The sequence below is a fragment of the Pagrus pagrus genome (assembly GCF_965226575.1).
Source record: "Pagrus pagrus genome assembly, chromosome: 3".
Taxonomy (NCBI): Eukaryota; Metazoa; Chordata; class Actinopteri; order Spariformes; family Sparidae; genus Pagrus; species Pagrus pagrus.
The window spans coordinates 2,836,294-2,855,244 of NC_140187.1; the positions used below are offsets into that span (position 1 = coordinate 2,836,294).

General features: G+C 41.4%; 1 protein-coding gene and 1 long non-coding RNA gene across 3 annotated transcripts in view; one reads left to right on the forward strand and one right to left on the reverse strand.

Annotated features, from left to right (window-relative positions):
• Positions 1-8,652: 8,652 nt before the first annotated feature.
• LOC311255408 overlaps positions 8,653-18,951 on the forward strand; it is a 109,335-nt gene continuing 99,036 nt past the window's right edge. For both annotated transcript variants that reach the window (XR_014622369.1, XR_014622370.1), the window contains exons 1-2: positions 8,653-8,738; positions 10,905-11,008. This is a non-coding gene — a long non-coding RNA (uncharacterized lncRNA). The remainder of the gene's footprint in view (positions 8,739-10,904; positions 11,009-18,951) is intronic.
• On the reverse strand, positions 13,253-15,006 carry LOC311254665 (odorant receptor 131-2-like). Its single transcript, XM_084348542.1, has 3 exons — positions 14,793-15,006; positions 14,088-14,352; positions 13,253-13,975 (listed from the first exon to the last, which is right to left on the reverse strand). The coding sequence occupies exons 2-3, from the start codon at positions 14,325-14,327 to the stop codon at positions 13,571-13,573; spliced, it is 645 nt and encodes a 214-aa protein (XP_084204668.1). The 5' UTR covers positions 14,328-14,352; positions 14,793-15,006; the 3' UTR covers positions 13,253-13,570.

Consider the following 18,951-nt stretch of genomic DNA (forward strand, 5'->3'; position numbering starts at 1 on the left):
GGGGTATTCCAGAAAGCGGGTTTTGTGAAAACTCTGAGTTTGTTAACCCTGAGATGAGAGAAACTCTGAGTTTTCAGTTCCAGAAAGAGAGGTAACTTAAACTCTGGGTCTGTTACTGAGGTAACTTACTCTGTGAACATAACCTGCTCACTGGCAGGTTTACCTGAAGAAACCCTGAGTCTGACGGAGCTGTCTGACAGCGGCTGTCCTTTCCTTCTCAGTCCGATCATGTTGAAGCAGAAATAATTCACAGTTTTACACCAGGAGGAGAATTTAGATTCATTTAGATGAGCTCTCACTCCCTGACGAGGACTGAACCGAACAGTAGCTACCGCTCCTCATCAGTCCGTCATTTATATTCTCCACAGCGAATATCAGGCTACACGTCATCGCTGACGTGCTCTCAGGTCTAAACAATCCTCTTTAATCACTTCGCAGGTTAATCAATCACCTTCCAGCAGCCAGAAAAGGAGAAATAACTCACATTTCATTTGGCTTTCTGTATTTCCCACTGATAGCTACAAAAGTAGCCTAACCATCAGTAGCCTATTTTTTCCAACAACGTAATTTCAAAGTCCGTGTTTCTAGTTTGCCGCCGCATTGAGTAGGAGATTAAATGACTTCTAGTTCAATCTGTAGACAGTAAGTGTGTGTCTGCCTCTAATGTTGGGTCCTGGGGGTGAGTGACGCCCTCAGCCTCTGGTCACCCAGCGAGCTGACTCAGGACCAGCTCCTCTGCCTCTGGTCACCCAGCGAGCTGACTCAGGACCAGCTCCTCTGCCTCTGTTCACCCAGCGAGCTGACTCAGGACCAGCTCCTCTGCCTCTGGCGGACGTGGTGGAGGTGGAGGTGAGCACCACTTCATGTTCATCTACTCAGCAGGATGTCAGGACACAGATGTGTGTTAAACAGGATCTGTTGGTGGTAAAAGCTACTACAAGTTAAAATATCCACTGAATAAACTTTTACTTTGTTTAATATGTGAAATAAAACCAAAGTGAGGAGCCATCGTGAGACTGTTTTTATATTTCATTTTCAGCCGATAGCCTAAAATAAAATAGCCTAAAATAAAATAAAATAAAATAAAACATTGAACAACATTCAACCACTTCCTCAAAGGCTAATATGAAATAAAGTGATGTTACATTCAAAATGAAAAGAAGACCGCATCTAAAACTCTGTCAGTGATTTTTATAGGGCCGCAGCCGTGTCACTTTTTCCCCCCCAGAAAATGTCTGCTTCCTGTTTTCCCCCGTTGCCATGGTGAATCACAGTATCGGAGCTCCATTGATGATGGCTTTTTACTAGTCGTCAGGCACGAGCTCAACTCAGAGTTAACATACTCAGAGTCGACTTACCGAACTCAGATCAGCTGTTCTGGAACTGAAAACTCAGAGTTTCACTTCACAGGGTGAGTCAACTCAGAGTTCATGGATAGACTCAGAGTTTGTTGAACCTCCTTTCTGGAAGAGCCCCCTGGTTCAGTGACTGAGCAGAACAAATACATGGCATGGAGATGACTTGATGACTCTTGAGATGGTGAAACGCTGTTTTTTCTTTTTTGTTTTTTAAAAAGCGACCAACTCCTCTGTTTGGCTTTCTGCTGTGGCTCTCCATGCGGCTACCGCTACACACATAAACAAGGAGGCGGGTAAGAAAGCCATCACTGCCTGTAGTTCGCTATGATTGGACGGTCAAGGTTGACGCCGTAATACGTTTGGTGCGTCGGTGCATCAGCATAGAACTGCAATTCATAGAATGTGTAGACGATCCTACGATCTCTGCACTTTGGCAGATCGTCTACACATTAAAATCCTTCACGATCTAATATCGTCATATCGCCCACCCCTAACTTGATGGAAAATCAAGTACTGTAGTGTTGCAGAATGTCCTGGCCTACAAATCTAGTTATCCAGACGTAAGAAAACATTTATGATCAGTAGAGACTCCAACAAGTGTCACAACATCATGATGTTATAGTTTTTTCAGTGAGAAGTTCCACAAAAAAAAGAAGTATAATTACATAAAGCTCCAACTAACAGTTATTTTCACTGACAATCAATCTTCTGATTATTTCCACAATGAATCGCTGTCGGTAAAAAGTCAAACAATTATGAAATATCACAATTTCCCAGAGCCCAAAATGATGTCTCCAAAAACTCACAGACTCACTTACAGAAAATTCTCACATAATAAAAGACACATGATGCTTTGAATATGACTGAAACGGTGAATTGATTATTGAAGTTGTTGACAATACATTTTCTTTTGATTGATGAATTGATTATCCTAATTGTTGTATCTTTGATTTAAGAGGAAAAATAGAATAACATTGAAAATAGAGAAAAAAACAGCCCTATTTATGATTAGATAGATCTGTTATCTCTGATTGGAATAAAATATCACATTTTCAAAGTTATAAACAAAGGAGTTGTTCATCAATACATTTTGTAATAACTGACACAATTAAGGCAAAGCAAACAAAGAACAAATGGACCATTTTTGAAAAAGGCTGCAGATCTCAGCTAGATTCAGAGCACTGTCTAACTTTTGAACAAACTTTGAAATGGAAAGGTAAATTAAGAAAGTTAAACTTACTTCAATGCCACACTGGTCCGGCCTATGATGAGATATCATGTAACTGTCTGTGAGTAGTGAGAGCAACAAGAAGAGATGCTGTTATATAGATTTCTATGATGATAATTCAGTGAGATGATGCCGTCATGGAGAGGTGGGAGTCACTGAGGAGGGTAGATTTCTATTTCAGTGTTTGAAATTTAAATGTATTATGGATTTAGTGTTTGTAAAATAAACCTCTAATCATGTCGATCATCTGCTACTATAACCCATTATCAATCCAGTACCGTAATCTAATCCAGAAAAAGTTAGTTCATCATAAATCTGTTGTGGTTGGCAAGTGTTTGTAGCTCGTGCAGAAGGTCTGATTCTTGATAAGGACTGCAACTAATGATAATTTTCATTATCAATTATTATCAATCCACTGACTGTTTTCACTATGATTAATAGTTGAGTATATGTCAAAAAATGTGAACACTGCTCATCACAATTTCCCACAGACCAAATGACACCTTCAGTTTTCTCCTTTTTGTTGCATCTCTATTCTTGGTCGTTCAAACTTTTTCATCCTTTGCTTGTATGGTCAGCTGTTTGATAGGAGAATTTGCTATTTTTCACAATCATTTTAAATGTAATGATCTTGGCCTGTTGGGCACTTGAAGACATTAAAGAGCTACGCTACGATGTGCATCTTTTTTATTTGTTATATTAACATTTTATTGACAAAACAACTAACCAGTTATTCCAGAAAAAGGAGAGGGTGTTGCTTTTCAATTTCAAAAGAAGACAACACAATTGTAACTTGCAATATGTGTTCCACAAGTGTTGTTATTAAATAAATAAATGTTGTTAGAGCTGTGAATAATAAATCATCCATCTTTGCCCACTACATCTTAGCCTTTTCACCCCCAGGGGTGATAACACTACAGGTTATGAACTTATTTTTAAAGTACAAAAATGTTAAATTATTATCTGGTATCAGTATCGGCCGTGAGAAGAAAATAATGATTGGTTATCGGCTGAAAAAAATCCATATCGTGCATCCCTACTTTCCACCATGATCACAGTCTTCCTTGTGTGGATTAGTGGTATAAAACTTTAGACTGGACCCAGGAATGAGTCTGCAGCATGTTGTTGGCCTTAAAGGGTAACTCCACCAATTTTACCCATCAAGTGTGTTTTCAGCTCTTGGGGAGTACTACTACTACTGTATATGTAAAAAGAAAAATACTTTAAAGCCTAGAGGTGGGTGCAATTCATCGATGTGGCGATGCGTCACGTGACGATTTGGCATCGATTAATTAACGTCGATGCTTTGCTAGGTCCGCGCATTTACACAGAAGGCGGCAAACTGGCGGTCTGTTGTGGTCCGCCAATTTGACGCCTCTGAGGGTACACTTACTGCCGCCTCCATTGCTATCTAAATCCGAGGCGTCAATGTGCCGGCAATTTCGTGACATGGGCGGAGGTGTCGATGACGTGCACTGTTGTGCGACCCGCACCCGGGAGTTTTAAAACCAGGAAACAGCTGATCACAGCAGTCAGTTCATCACTTCTTCCGCGGATGTCAAGATGAGCACCTGGAAAGCCGCTGAGATCCGGGAGATGCTACCGTCTCCTCGGTCTCTGTAGCTGACAGCTAGCGGACACAACCAAACAGCTAGTAGCTGCTGACTGTCAGCTGTTGTGTAGCGGCAAGCTACGAACGGTCACTACCCAGCAAACATTTTGACGTCTATTTGACGTCTAATCAACGTCGGTCAGGCAGGTCGATTCGACGTCTACAAGAGGTGCTGAAATGAAAGTTTTTCTGACGTCGGTCTTATGACCGACCACATTTCGACGGCTCTTAGACCGCATCAATTCACGTCGTTTCAACGACATATCAACGGCTCACAGAGCAGGCTACTTCAATCTATGTCATTATTACGTCGTATAGACAACTTTTCAACGTCTCTACGTGACGTCTATCTGACGTCTAATCAACGTCGGTCAGGCAGGTCGATTCGACGTCTAGCAGAGGTGCTGAAATGAAAGTTTTTCTGACGTCGGTCATTTTGACGTCATCAATTCACGTCGTTTCGACGACATAAAAACGGCTCACAGAGCAGGCTACTTCAATTATTACGTCGTATAGACAACTTTTCAACGTCTCTACGTGGCGTCTATTTGACGTCTAATCAACGTCGGTCAGGCAGGTCGATTCGACGTCTAGCAGAGGTGCTGAAATGAAAGTTTTTCTGACGTCGTTCTCATGACCGACGTCATTTCGACGGCTCTTAGACGGCATCAATTCACGTCGTTTCAACGGCATATCAACCTTTGTCAAAATACACATGTATTGCATTTAAAAATATGTTTACCTAAATCGAGTTTCAACTAGTGCCTACATAACTGGCATTACCACATCCATACATTCTATTACAAGCACAGCTCTTGTGCTGTAGCCTATAGTCTACATGTGCAATTCTCAATGCTCTAATCTGCAACTATTTAAATTAACTTATCAATTTCAGTAAAAAAATCCTTAAAATGCAAAGAGGTCAAAAAGTCCAATAGACAACACCAGCAAATTTCACATTTGCCAACTTAAAATATCACAGGAATGGTGAACCTGGTTAAAACTTTCATAGTAAATAAACTCAGCTGTGATAAAGTTAAAAATACTCGAATCATGTTCACCCATACTGTAAAATACAAGTAGTACATGGACAAATCTCAGGTAAAAAATTTTTTTTTTTAAAAAGACAGCATTCAGGACCAGATATATGTAACGATTTATCTATATATTGAATAATTGAATAAAAAACGAACATGTTTATTGGAACAAATGTTTTATTGACTTCCTTTTTATTGCAGTCCTGTGGGGGTCTGCCCCTTGCCCCCGCTCCTTGGTGGGGCATGTTTAAGTTGGTTCTGAATCACACTCTCTATTTCTGCATCTGTGGCCTTTGGACTCCATCTCTTCACAGCAGCTGGAGAGAGGGCATAAGAAAAAAATAAACATTTTTACAGAGCGCCTATTCAGAAGTTAAATGCACTTTATAGATGGCAAGAACAAATTGTTTGGGGAGTTGAAAGAGTAATGAAAGAACCACTTCTTAGAGCCACTCAGTAGCCTGAATCTGATGGTTTCTGATAAAGCCAGTAGGCATTAACAGTCTGTGCTATGGTAGCCCAGCTTAGCCCAGGATAGCCACATGCACATGAAGCCCATTCAGTAATTTCAATTATATCAATCTTAGTTTCTTACACTTGATGACATGGAACATCTTTGTGGCTTTAAAAGGCACAACACAGAGAGGCAACCCTAAGCATAACTTCTCTTTCATGCAGGTGCCTGGCTGTTCACACAGGGAGCACAATAGCACATTAGAGGTTTTCTTTTAAAGGACAATTCCATTTCATTTCAAACATGTGCTACAGTTTCGGAATACATTTACTCTAAAAGAATGAATTTGAAGATATTCCTCACTGTTGCTGCTGTTATGCATTAGCACCTCTGTCCAAGCATCATCACAACAGCATAAAACAGTGGCGGACGGCTCTGAGGCTGTATCCAAATATTCATATTCATTCAAGCCCCCCCATTCAAGTGTGTGTGTGTGTGTGTGTGTGTGTATCTCACCTGGTGTGCGTCTCACAATAAACCTGTGAAGTGAGGTAAATTGGACAAATAGTTATCAAAACAGGCCTATGCGAGGGACAGAGACACACAAATAGATTACTTTTATATGTAGAGAGATAGTGACATTGATTAACCTCTGAAGTCAATAAAAATGTAAAAATTTTAGTACGCCTAAAATAAAAAAAAAACTGTAAGGATGAATAACTGCTTGTGGCTTCATCTGAGCATGTCAATGGCATTATGGGGCTGTAGCCACACTATCAGTGAACACTTGTTTCAAATTTGAAGAAGATGGCACAAAGTATGACCATTCTACACCTACGCTGTGATTGACAGATAACCAGCCACACTGTCAGTCACGTCTCTACAATAAGATGGCGCCCTCTGCCGTTGCGGTCGTGTAGCGACACCAGACAACTATCAGCATGTGTCAACGGTTAGACCCCGGTTATAAGACGATTTCTGGCCACATATCAATGTCCGTGGACCAGATATTTTTCGGGAGCTGGTATGGACCGTATTGGACCGTCCCGTTTTTGGTGTATGTCAAGCGACACCTATAGGCCTGGCATATGAACTACAGCGTTTTCGGTTGATCCGTCTAGATGCAAATATTCTTGAAACAATGCCGAGGAAGACGGAGAAAAAATAACGTTTTCGCCCGTCTGGACGGCCCCTTAAAGTGTTTTGGTTCTGTAACGATGCTAAACCGATAGTTGCACAGATGTTCGGCTCGGTTTAGCATCGAGCACCTCACGTAGCCTGTGAGCTAACTCAGGGCTAGTTTCACACGGCAGCTAACTCGGCTGCTAGCCGCCGCTCGGTTACGAATAAAAGCAAAAAAAACAGCTATCTGTAACAATACACGATGCAGCAACAAAATCAAAACTCTAACATGCAACTGATAAACGTATAATGTCTTACCAAACACGGTTTCATTTTAAATTACAGTACTTTTAGTAACTCACCTTTCACAGGTGTCTGTGTCTCCTCCCCGTCAACTGACAATGCAAAGTTCTTCTTGCGCATGCGTAGGAAACCACTAGGTGCGCTAACTACGCGAGGAAAAATAGTTCCTAGATGGATGCTAGAATCACAAACATTTCAGCCCACATTGCCAATATGATACTACATTATTTTCTTAAATTCACAAACATATTTCCATTATTTCGAATAGTTTTTAACATTCGTGCGTTGATAGGTCGTTGAAACAACGTCTAAATGACGTTGGTCATTTCAGCCCCTCAGATAGACGTCAAATCAACCTGCCTGCCCGACGTTAATCAGACGTCCCGACATGATTGGATATCTGCATCTCGACACAGCAGTAGATAGAGGAAATCATTCTTGACTGTTTTTTCAGTTAAATATGTTTTCTTTGAGATCGTATTCCCCCTAATGTTAACATGTCGAAAAAAAGTCGAATTAAAGTCACGTCGTGACGCGACGTCGATTGGACGTCTTCATCTAGACGCAGGTCGAGAAAGCGTTTTCTGGCAGTGTTTATTCAGTTAAACCGCTCTAAAATGCATATTTAATTAGGTCATATTTGCCATGATATTATTTTATGATGTTGAAAAACAGTCGAATTAAAGTCACGACGTGACTGGACGTCTTCATCTAGACGCAGGTCGAGAAAATGTTTGCTGGGTACTTTCAAATTAAAAGCCCCCCGCTAAGAACCCAGTTCTAAAATCCAATGGGGTGCAATGTAAAGCTCTTATTTTGAAGACAAATTTGTTGTCACTGATCACTGCCCAACTTCGTACTTCACGTCACGTCACATGTTTACGCCTCATTAAATCCAGGGCTTGACTGTTTTCAGTGTTTTACGCCAATAGAGGGGGCTCTCCTGCAAGTGGAGCTTTCCCTGGTCAAAGTTAAGTAGGTCAAAGTGCAAATGTTTACATAGTCATAAAATAAAATATTGTTCAAATGTTCAAAAAACCTTGTTATTTACTTAAAGGGGACATATTATGCAAAACTGACTTTTTCCTTGCTTTAGTATGTATATTTGCGTATCCGGAGTGCCTCCCCACCCCCTAAGCATGAGTTTTGACAACTAAGTCAATATTTTGTACCTGGCAGAGTCAGGAATTGAGTCTCTAAACGAGCCGTTTGGATTTCACCCGGATTGTGACGTAACAGTCGGGGTGATCTGCATACTCTTTGCGTATCTCCTCCCACATTACGCCAGCTACCTGAACGAGGATCCGCCATTTTTTTCCCCTCGCTAACTTGTACCGACAGCCTGACCGCTGCCATGTACGACCCGAAAGCCAAGCACTGCTGCTCTGTCATCGGATGCACGGATCCTCATGTTTCGCTACATCGCTCCTACCAAAGAGGATATCAGAGCGAAGAGGCTACTTTTTATTTATCAGGGTCCCAGCTTCAGTGAGCAGAAGCGTTATGGTCTGTGCCAGTCACTTCACCCCGGACTGTTTCAGCAACCAGAGTCAGTATAACGCTGGACTGGCAACGAGATTGTCCCTTGAAAGATGGATCCATACCCGCTGTCAGTGATGGAGCTGTAAGTATTTAAAAAACAGTGTAGTTTGTGTTACTTTGGCCGTTTAGCACATGAGCTAACGCTAACCGTGGGTGTAAATATGAGGCTGAGCTAACATTACATGTGAAGTTATCAACGTTGGGCTTACTGGCCGTAGGATTCACGATAATGTTAATGATACGAAACGTTAATGTGTCATATCAGCACTCTTTTAAAACATGACGGTGAATTGAGACAATGAATTAGGATATTGAGATTTTATCGCTTCTAACCGGCCGGTGAACCACTGCTCGGCCGTGAACATGGGGAGGAGACGGGGTGAAATGTCTCAGTTGTTCGCGGACAGTGAGCTGCTGCTCGGCGGTGAACAAACAGAGGAGACAGTGCGACATCGTCTCAGTTGTGTGTGTCAGTTGTTCGCGGACGTTTAGCTGCTGTTCCGCGGTGAACACGCAGAGGAAACGGTATGAACTGGTCTCTGTTATTCTCGGCCAGTGAGCTACGTTCATTCATTAGCATGTTGTGCTAAGGGACAGTGTGTAAGCAAACTTCTAGAAGAGTGTCTTGTCTGAATGCACTGCTGACTGTGTGACAGCCCGAGGAGCTGCTGTAGTTGGGCAGATGTCCTGGCTCTGGGAGACTGTCCTCTGACCGTGTTTCTGTGTGTTGGTATACATGTAATACGTGTGTAGCGTTAGCCGTAGCGTTAGCTGTAGGCTACAGCTAACGGTACAGCTAATGCTACAGCCTGTAGAGTTAGCTGCTGGCATGAGAGACCTGAGAGCACCAAAACGTTATCTGCAGTAAAGCAGTCACTACTTTGTTTTGGAGCTGGAGACAGGGGCTACCTGCTACATGTCTGCTGTGCTACTATCAGTTATATGCAGGCACGGACACTGAAAAGCTGCGCCGCGCTGTGTATTGCTCGTTGTTGTTGTTGTTGTTGTTTTTTTTTTTTTCGTTTTTTTTTCTCTCAACTTTATTGAAAGTTGCTGTGTAGCGCTTGTTGCCATGGTCCCGCGATGCCGTCCTCACGTCTTCCGGTCGGCAGGAAGAAGTGGGCGGCGCACGCAGTAGCTCATTAACATAATGAAAAAAAAGTCAGAATCCGGCTGCTGAGAGCAGGGCTGTGAAACTGGTGTGTAAACAACCCTGCTGTGCTCAATCCTTCGGTTTTTTCGACCAAAGCATGTTACTATCAGTCTATTTAGACATCAAGGACCCATGTCAACAAGCAGAAATGAGCATAATATGTCTCCTTTAATGAGTGTAGTTTTAGAGGAACTGAGTTAATTGATAGGCTATTTATTTACAAATGTAGCCACAGATGAAGACAAAATCAATCTTGTGTGGAAAAAAGCGTTAAAAATTGCAATAATCGAAGAATCGTGGCACCAGTAATCGAATCGAATTGACAATCGTTGTAATCGAGGAATCGAAGAATCGAAGAATCGAAGCTCCCATAATCGAAATCGAATGGAATCGTGAGGTAGACTTGTTGGAACACCCCTAATAAAGCCTTCTGTGGCTCCAGAGGAAGGTGCATGTAATCTGATAATCTGCACGGGGGCTCAGTTACATTGTGGGTAATGTAGGCACCAGATTTGGAAAGTAGTTCACTGCTCTGCAGTGAATGAAAACATTTAGTGGTAGTGACGATAGAAATATACAATATCTACAAGGGTAGCTCAGGTCTTTAATATTATTATTTAGAGATGCAACAATTAGTTAACCAAAACATTTTTTGCCAACTATTTTGATAATCGGTGAATCGCTTCAGTAATTTTTGAAGCAAAGGTGTCAAACATTTGCTGGTTCCAGCTTCTTAAATGTGAAGATTTGCTGCGTTTCTTTGTCATTAATGATAGTTGTACACAAATGCTACATATGAAGATTATACGCTAGAAGTCTTATTTTGACCGGCTGTATTTTTACTCTGCTGCCAGTCATTAGTTGCCTTTATTTGTAACAACAGACTGTAAATTGCGATTGTATGGAGCCAGTAGTAGATCGAATATTGTCATTCAGTATATTGTTACGACTTGGCATTACGGTTATGAGACTCTTATATAACTTTGCTAAACATTTTTGAGGACATTACAAGGTTTATTACGTGTGTGTCTCACTGTAGCAGTTACACTGTTAGATATTGTGCACAGTTAGTAAATTATGAACTTCTTGCTCCAGGAAACAAGGAGCAGATCCGGCTTCTACCCCCATGAAGAAACGACCAGGCCTTCAGAGCTGGAATATGCCGCTGCAGCAAGCATTGGACCGAGTGACAGTGACAAGTAAGTCTAAAGTGGCTGAAGATCTCAGTTAGCTGTACTTTGTAAACCGTGTACCCTGTGAAAACCATGTGGCTGTTGAAAATGTTTGTCTCTGCAGTCCATGTTTCTGCTACATGACAATATAAAATCATTAGTTTTGTACACAACTGTTCCTTACTTTCCTCCTACAATGCCTCTTCACAGCCATAACAGCAATAACAATAATCAGTCAAGTGATGCTAGTTTTTTAAATTTAAGCATCAAGTGTTGAACAATTTGCACAGACATTTTTATCAAACAACCATATCGGCCGGCAAAAATGCTGTTCCTAGTTCCTAGTTATAGCCTTTTTACTGACAATGAGTAGAATTTTCGGATATCATAATCCAATATGTTATTAACAGTTGTATTTACAATATTCCAATAAGGTGTTAATTTACAACAGCACCAAAAACATGTGTATGGTTGCCCTCTTGGTTACCACAGAGCCTCCAGCATGGTTGTTGGGTTTTAAATTGTCTGCTCTTAATCTGAGGTGTTATGAAGAATCTAGTAAGATTTTTCCAACCAAACTCCCTCCATATCTGTGAGCTAGTGGTAGTGCATTGTGTCATGCACATTTTGTACCAATCATCCCATTTGTTTTTAAGGTATAGTGTTGAGCTTTCTCTAATATCCTCGAAGGCTTTGTAAAAAGCTGAGATGACCCGAGAATTACCCTGATAATACACATCCGCTATAATTTGGATAATGCCATTCAATTCCGTTTTAGAATCAATTCTAATCTCTTTCATAATATAATCTCGAATTTATAAATATCTGAAAAAATCTTGTTTTTCTAATCCAAATTTCGCGTTTAATTCTTGAAAGGTCATACACTTCCCCCGTTTAAAAATTGTGCAGAGAGCAGTAATGCCTTTCTCTGTCCATTGTTTAAACCTTGAGTCACTCAGACCTGGTAGAAACTTTGGATCATAAGCCACCCAACTGAATCTTTTTCTCTTTGAGAATTTGTAAATCTTTGACTTCCATTTCTATATCTTTCCACCTCGCTTCATACTCAGGTATGCACCAACATGCACTAATATCTTCTTGATCCCGCTGTACTCTTTCTTCTTTTGAACCACTTCTGTTGCATAGTCATGGTCAAAAATCAGCTGCCGCCCTTCCACAATGATTTTCTTTTGCCAAGCTTTGTTCAGGACCATCTCTTTGACGGCAAGTTCCAGAAAGTTAACAATCATGGACCTTGGTGGCGAGTTGCGGTTCGGCTTTTGGGCAAGCGCCCTGTGCTTGCGTTGGATTTGCAGGCTGACATCAGGTGGCAGTGAGAGCTCCGTTATGAGCAGTTTTTGGATGTATGTGGTGGCAGAGTCACCTTCTTCATCTTCGGGTAATCTGGAAATACAGATATTATTTCTCTTATTCCTCCCTTCAATATCCGTCAGCTTGTCTTGCAGTATTTTCTGTTGTTTCAAAGATTTACACAGCGCGTCCTTCACCTCCATATTCCACGTCTCCATCTCATTGAGTTCTGTGTGAGTGTAAAGCTTTAGTGTTGGCAGAGAGTTGCTGGAATATTTCTCTCTTTAGCTCGTTGATTTCAGACTTAAAGTGTAACTAAACCCCTAGGTTTTGGCTGAGGTGAATCGGGGCTGGAAATTAAAAAAATGCCTTGATTGTGGGTGGGGCTCCAGGAGCAGTTAAGACACGTCCAGTCACTCTGTGCAGCCTCCAACAGAGCGCGCCCCCTCCCACACCACTACACTCACACATGCAAAAACACACACAGAGGGGCGGGGCGAACAGTGGTGGCTTGTGATGTAAGCTGCCTCCAAAACTCATCGGCCTCCATCTCAGCCAATAGCAAAATTCGATTGTAATAGCCGGGTTTCAACCCATAGAGGGCAGTCACTCTTACATTTTTACAACAAAATACACCAAATTGAAATACTTTGACTAAAATGTCAAGAGTTGGACCAGAACACATCAACAACACTACTTCATACCCAAATACATTTGTTTTCAGCAGAAAAAAGTGGTTTGGGGGTTTAGTTACACTTTAACATCTTTCGTAATTTGTTCTTGGTGTGTGGCCAAGTCTTTCTTCATCTCCGTTTTGAGGTTGTGTATCTCTTTACTTATTGCATCAAGCGCATCATCTCGGTTAGCGGGTTAGCATTAGCAAGATGCTCGTGGCTTTCATCGTTCTGGTTCATAAGAACAAAGGCTAAAGCAAATACATTTTTAATGTTGTTTTTTCTTTATTTATGCATTCTGCACTGCACTTTGGAACATTGAAAGTAAACAGTCAAACAGTATTTTGTAGCATTTTTACTGAAGCTGGTTTACATCGTAAACCCCCTATATTTCGTAAAAATGTGCATTTACCATTATGGAAAGAAACTTTGCGTTGACCCTTTAAATCATGAGGGCCTGAAGGTATCGGAGCAGATTTTACCACAGAAATGTTGATTATTCCCTCACAATTAAATTGTGTTCTTTTCAATGAAAAAACAACATTAACTTGTATTTGCAGATAATGAACTAAAACATGCAAAATCACTGGTGTTTTAAGGTCATTCAGTGTGAGACCTTTTTGGACCTTCTCTGGGGGTCCATCGGGTTCACCCTCTTCTCTGCAGGATAGCACCTCGAGCAGAAGTGCATCCTGACGTGGCAGCTGAATGTCTTGTCTCTGATGCCGTATATGAGCGGACTGAGCAGACGTGGAAGTATACAGGTAACCAGGTAGGTGGTGAAGAGAATTGTGGTGCGTTTCTTGGGCCAAGCGGTGACTAACATGATGTTGATGATTGGAGTAATGAAGGAGGACATGCAGATGAGGAGCTGGACTCCGTGCAGCAGGATGGTGTTACTGGCGTTTCTGGCTGAGGCCTGGTTCAAACCTGAGGCCGCCCGGGCAGCGCAGAGGACCTTCAGGTAGGTGATGAGCACAGTCATGAAGACGAAGCAAAGCAGAAGCCCCTGAGGAGGACACAAAGGCACACAAGCCAAAAACATAAACAAACTGCTCCGTGGATAAACAGAAATGGCTGATATCATAAAGGAAATACAAGATTAATAATCAGTATTTCACCTGGACAACTGCCACGTGTGTCTTGTGGAATGGTGTGCTGAAGATGTTGGAGTGGTAACAGATGATGTTTCTTGAGAAGATAGAAAGAGGCTGGGTTGCAACAAGGATGATGACATCTGTGACGGCGGGCAGGAAAGAGACGGCCCAGATAAGTGCGATGAGACTGTAGGTCCGCTGCAGGGTGCAGATCTGGACGTGATGAAGAGGTTTGCAAACAGCAATATAACGCTCGAGTGCCATGCCAGCCAGGTTCAGAGGGCTGTTCCTGGGTGAAGAAAAGACACAAGATTTGATTTGTTCATGATTTTTTCAGATTTAGGTGTGGCTCTCATCTGTGTGATCTGTGTGTGTGTGTGTGGATATATATATGTGTATATGTATATATATATATATATATATATATATATATATATATATATATATATATATATAGGTAGGTAGGTAGGTAGGTAGGTAGTGAACACCCGCTGATCAGTTTGCTGAAAGACGAAGCTGATATGTTGTTATGCTACGAGCATGCTGGAAGTACTAGTGATTGTTTGTTCTCATCGATGGATTAAAAATAACAGTAAAGTCATTACCGTTATCACTGTGTTTTCAACGAATCGAAGTGAAAATGAAACTTAACGTTACACAGAAATGTCTGTTGTTTTCCCTCTGTTGTAGTTATCCATGCTACTGTAAATAACATGCCCTGCTACTGACCTGTTGTACTCTGGTTATGATCTCTGGTCATGTCTCTGCCACAGTAGGTTAAACATGCTGGTCGTACAGTGATCATCGCCATCCACAGTGTTTTAAGCTGGTGCACAAAGCCAAACAGATTGAATACACTTTACACACAATTACTTTACACTCCACTGTGGCTTCAGTTGTAGTCTGATCTCCAGCTTATTTTATTGGCCATCGCAAAGTGATGAGAGGCTGCGTTTCTCCAAAAGTTGACTGTCTCAACTATTCCGACGTGCACCGCTGCAGCCAAAACCGACTACCCTCATTAAAATGAATGGGAAAACCTGTGTTTTTGCTGCAACACAAGATCCAATGTGAATCCACTCACCGCGCTACGACATGCACTGCGTGTTTTGTTTGTTTTTCCCCTCTTGACGCGCCTGCCGGACACTAAATCCTTGATTCCACCTTTGATTTCAATGGTCAAGATCGTGACGTCATTGGGATCTCGATCTCTGACTTATAGGCAAGATCCTGACACCCCTAATAACTGTGACTTCTTATTAGGGCTGCACGATTATGGCCAAAATGATAATCACGATTATTTTTATCAATATTGAAATCACGATTATTAATCACGATTATTCATTATGTTGGGTAAAACATATCTTTTTATTGCACTTTCTTTTTTAAACAAACCGTATGTGAACAAGGCTTCAAATTGAAACTTAAAATAATAATAAATCATAAATAATAAAATAACCCAAGACAAAGGGCAAAAAATAATTATGCCATTGCAGAGTGCAATCATGTAGTGCAAACAAATGAAAAAAATTAAGCCTATGCAGAAAAGGCACATACTACAAGGAACAGGAACATACTACAGGCCTACAGATGTTTGGAGAGAAACACCAGCCTGTCAACATGTTCTGGCTTCAGAGCCGCCACTGGGGTAGGCGTAAACATGTGACGTGACGTGAAGCACGAAGTTGGGCAGTGAACAGTGACAACGAATTTGTCTTCAAAATAAGAGCTTTACATTGCACCCCATTGGATTTTAGAACTGGTTTCTTGCGAGGGGCTTTTAATTTGAAAGTAGCGACCATTCGTAGCTTGCCGCTACACAACAAGCTGACAGCAGCTACTAGCTGTTTGGTTGTGTCCACTAGCTGTCAGCTACAGAGACCGAGGAGACGCTAGCATATCCCGGATCTCAGCGGCTTTCCAGTTGCTCATCTTGACATCCGCGGATGAAGTGATGGACTGATTGCTGTGATCAGCTGATACTGTCTGCTTCCGACATTGCGTCTCACTCTCACACTGTTGAATATAATTTGAGGCTGCTGCAGGGTGCGCTCCCTATTTAGGCAGCTTAATGAAGCCCTAACCTTCCGTTCGCCCCCTGGTGGTTGGCTGACTATTGGGTTGAGAAAGTGCTTGATTTGATATGCAACAGAGCCCGCTTTTTAAATGTTAATATCGCGACGATCATATTAATTTAAGACTTTTTATCTCATAATTTTGACTTCTTATGATAATTTCTACCTTGTATCTCATGATTATGGCCTTTTCTCTCATTATGATTTACCATGGGAATATTCTTCATCAAGCTCAGTTTTCACCATATTCTTTTCTTTAACTGGCAGAAAGGGGCTTCCATTTTCAACACTGTGAACCCTGTGTAAAGCCTGGCACAGACATGTTTGCAATAGGTGATAACAGAGTGAATTCAGCAGGTAGGCTGATTTAGATTTAGTTTATACAAAGCTGCTGCTGTGCACTGTAACATGACATGTCACGTTTTAAATGAATATAGGCTAATAGTTTGTTTGCTCTGGTCCTAAACACAGTTGCTGCTCTTGGTAGCTTGTTTTGAGTGTGTAGGTCGGTGAAATGCAGCAGAGTAATAATTATGCAAACTATGAACATTATTTCCTCACTTGGAGATATGAAAGTTTAAACCTGACGTTGAAAGTTGGAAGTTCAGCACCTACACTTGTTCTGATCTGAAACAGGTAGATTTCTGTTATTGTTATCGGCTGAAAAACTCAAAATAGTGCACCCCAAACTAAAACATGTACTGTATGCAGTAGAAATGTCAGAATCAAGAAAACCCCCGAAGCTAGGGATGTCCCGATCAGGTTTTTTTTTTACCTGCAAAGTAAATACTTTCATATGGCTCTTTCTTATTCTGCATATGCTATTGCGACATTGGTTTTCATTTGTCATGGCTAAGCAATGACATGGGGCAAACATCAGAACTCCAAATGTCTGTCGTAAAGCTAATAGCAGTCACATCTGTTAAATCACCTCGTAGGTGGTCACGAACTTTGCTGTACATCTCTGGTAAGGCGGTATCCAAAATGTAGTGCCGAGATGGTAGGGCCTACCGGGGATTCAAAAACTCCAGAAGACAGCGAAAACCCTGATCCTCTACCACAGAGATGGGCTGGTAATCCAGAGCGATGAATTCAATTACCTTCTCTGTAATATTTTTGGCCATGTCGCTGTCTCGAGGATATTTCCCTTTCCTTTCGAAAGTATCCGCGAGTGTTTGTTGCTTCGGTGCCTTTGCCTGTATTGCTTGAGTGAACTCTTTGTATTCCTTCAAGTGTTCGTTTTTTGTGTGCCGTATTAAATGCAGCTCTTTTGTTTCCCCCTCGCAAAATGGTCGTATTGCTTTCTAATTTAAAATATTTCCACACTGCAGACATTTTATCCACAGGTTTGCCAGAGTAACATTACACGCGCGTCCGCGTTCTGCCACAAATTGTGCTCCGTTTACGACAGCTGACGTAAAAATCATTGGGCTTGGGTCCGTGTTCAAAATTGCCGATCCCGAGCAGTGAAACAATGCCCATATCGGCCTTGATCACGATCCTGCAGATCGGCTCCGGACATCCCTACCCAAACCACATAAGCACAATAGTTAACACTTAAAGTTGAACAAATAACACACACCTACTTGCTTGTAGTGACTAAGATGAGCAGCATGAAGCAGCAGGGAGCCAGTTTCAGGGGAATGGTGTAGATCATGATCTGCAGCGCCACAGCAATTGTCAGCATGATCATGTCGTTGATAACCAAATGTATGTACAGCACATACCTGCAGGAGAGACGAGCACAGCAGTCAGCAAGGAGAAGATATGACAGGAGAGGAAAAAACAAGAAGAGAGCAGGGTTCAGAGGAAAGATGAGTCACCATCACAACATTTGGTGAAATATATGAAGGTACAAGAGCAGAAATCTCATCGCTTTAACTGTAATCATCTTCACATATTTGTGTGAGAGAAAACACATGGTCCTCGTATCACCTGGGGTCTCTCTGGAAGACATGGCTCTTGAAGTAGGTGTAGACAAAAGTTCCATTGATGAAGTTGATGATGACGGCGATAGCAACTGTGATGAAGTTCTTTAAGAAAGCTTCGCTCAGGCTGTCCAGACGACTGGTTGAGTTCATGTCGCACCTCGTCCTGCCTAGTCCTGAGAAACCACATCTCGGTTCAGATCAAATGAAAAAAGAGCTGTCAGTGTCTCAGTTATTGTTGAGCAAATGAAACCGTCTCAGTTTAGTTCAATTAAAAATATCACCAAAATTGCAATATGGCTAAGTGCAATATCCAAATCACAGAAGCCTCAGTTGTTTGATAATGGTAAAGTACGTGACAGAAATCATTATGATGAAGTACTGTAGTGCTGCAGAATGTCCTGGCCTACAAATCTAGTTATCCAGACGTAAGAAAACATGTATGTTCAGTGAGACTCCAACAACTTTCATAACATCACGATGTTATAGTTTTTTCAGTGAGAATAAAAACTGTGATGCAAATGATGAGTTACACTAATCCTGAATCACATCTGTCAAAATAATGGCAATAGATCTTTTTAAACATATCGTGCAGCCCTGAGTTCCACAAAAGAAGTTTAATTGCGTGAAGCTCAAACTAACAGTTATTTTCACTGACAGTCAATCTGCTGATTATTTCCACAATTAATCGATTGATAGTCTGTAAAATGCCAAAGAATTATGAAATATCACAAAATGATTTCTCCAAAAGATCACACTGTTCATTTACATTCATAAATGACGAGGAAAAGAAGAAAATTCTCACATTAAAGAAGACACATTTTGCTTTGAATGTGACTGAAACGATGAAGTTGTTGACAATGAATTTCCTTTCGAAATAAAATA

Bases quoted from the DNA above. Each gene is read 5' to 3' on its own strand.
- LOC311254665 (XM_084348542.1), bottom strand. From the start codon at position 14,327: ATGGCACTCGAGCGTTATATTGCTGTTTGCAAACCTCTTCATCACGTC. The intron at 13,976-14,087 runs GTGAAATACTGA...TGTCCTCCTCAG, and splicing joins CACACGTGGCAGTTGTCCAG to GGGCTTCTGCTTTGCTTCGT.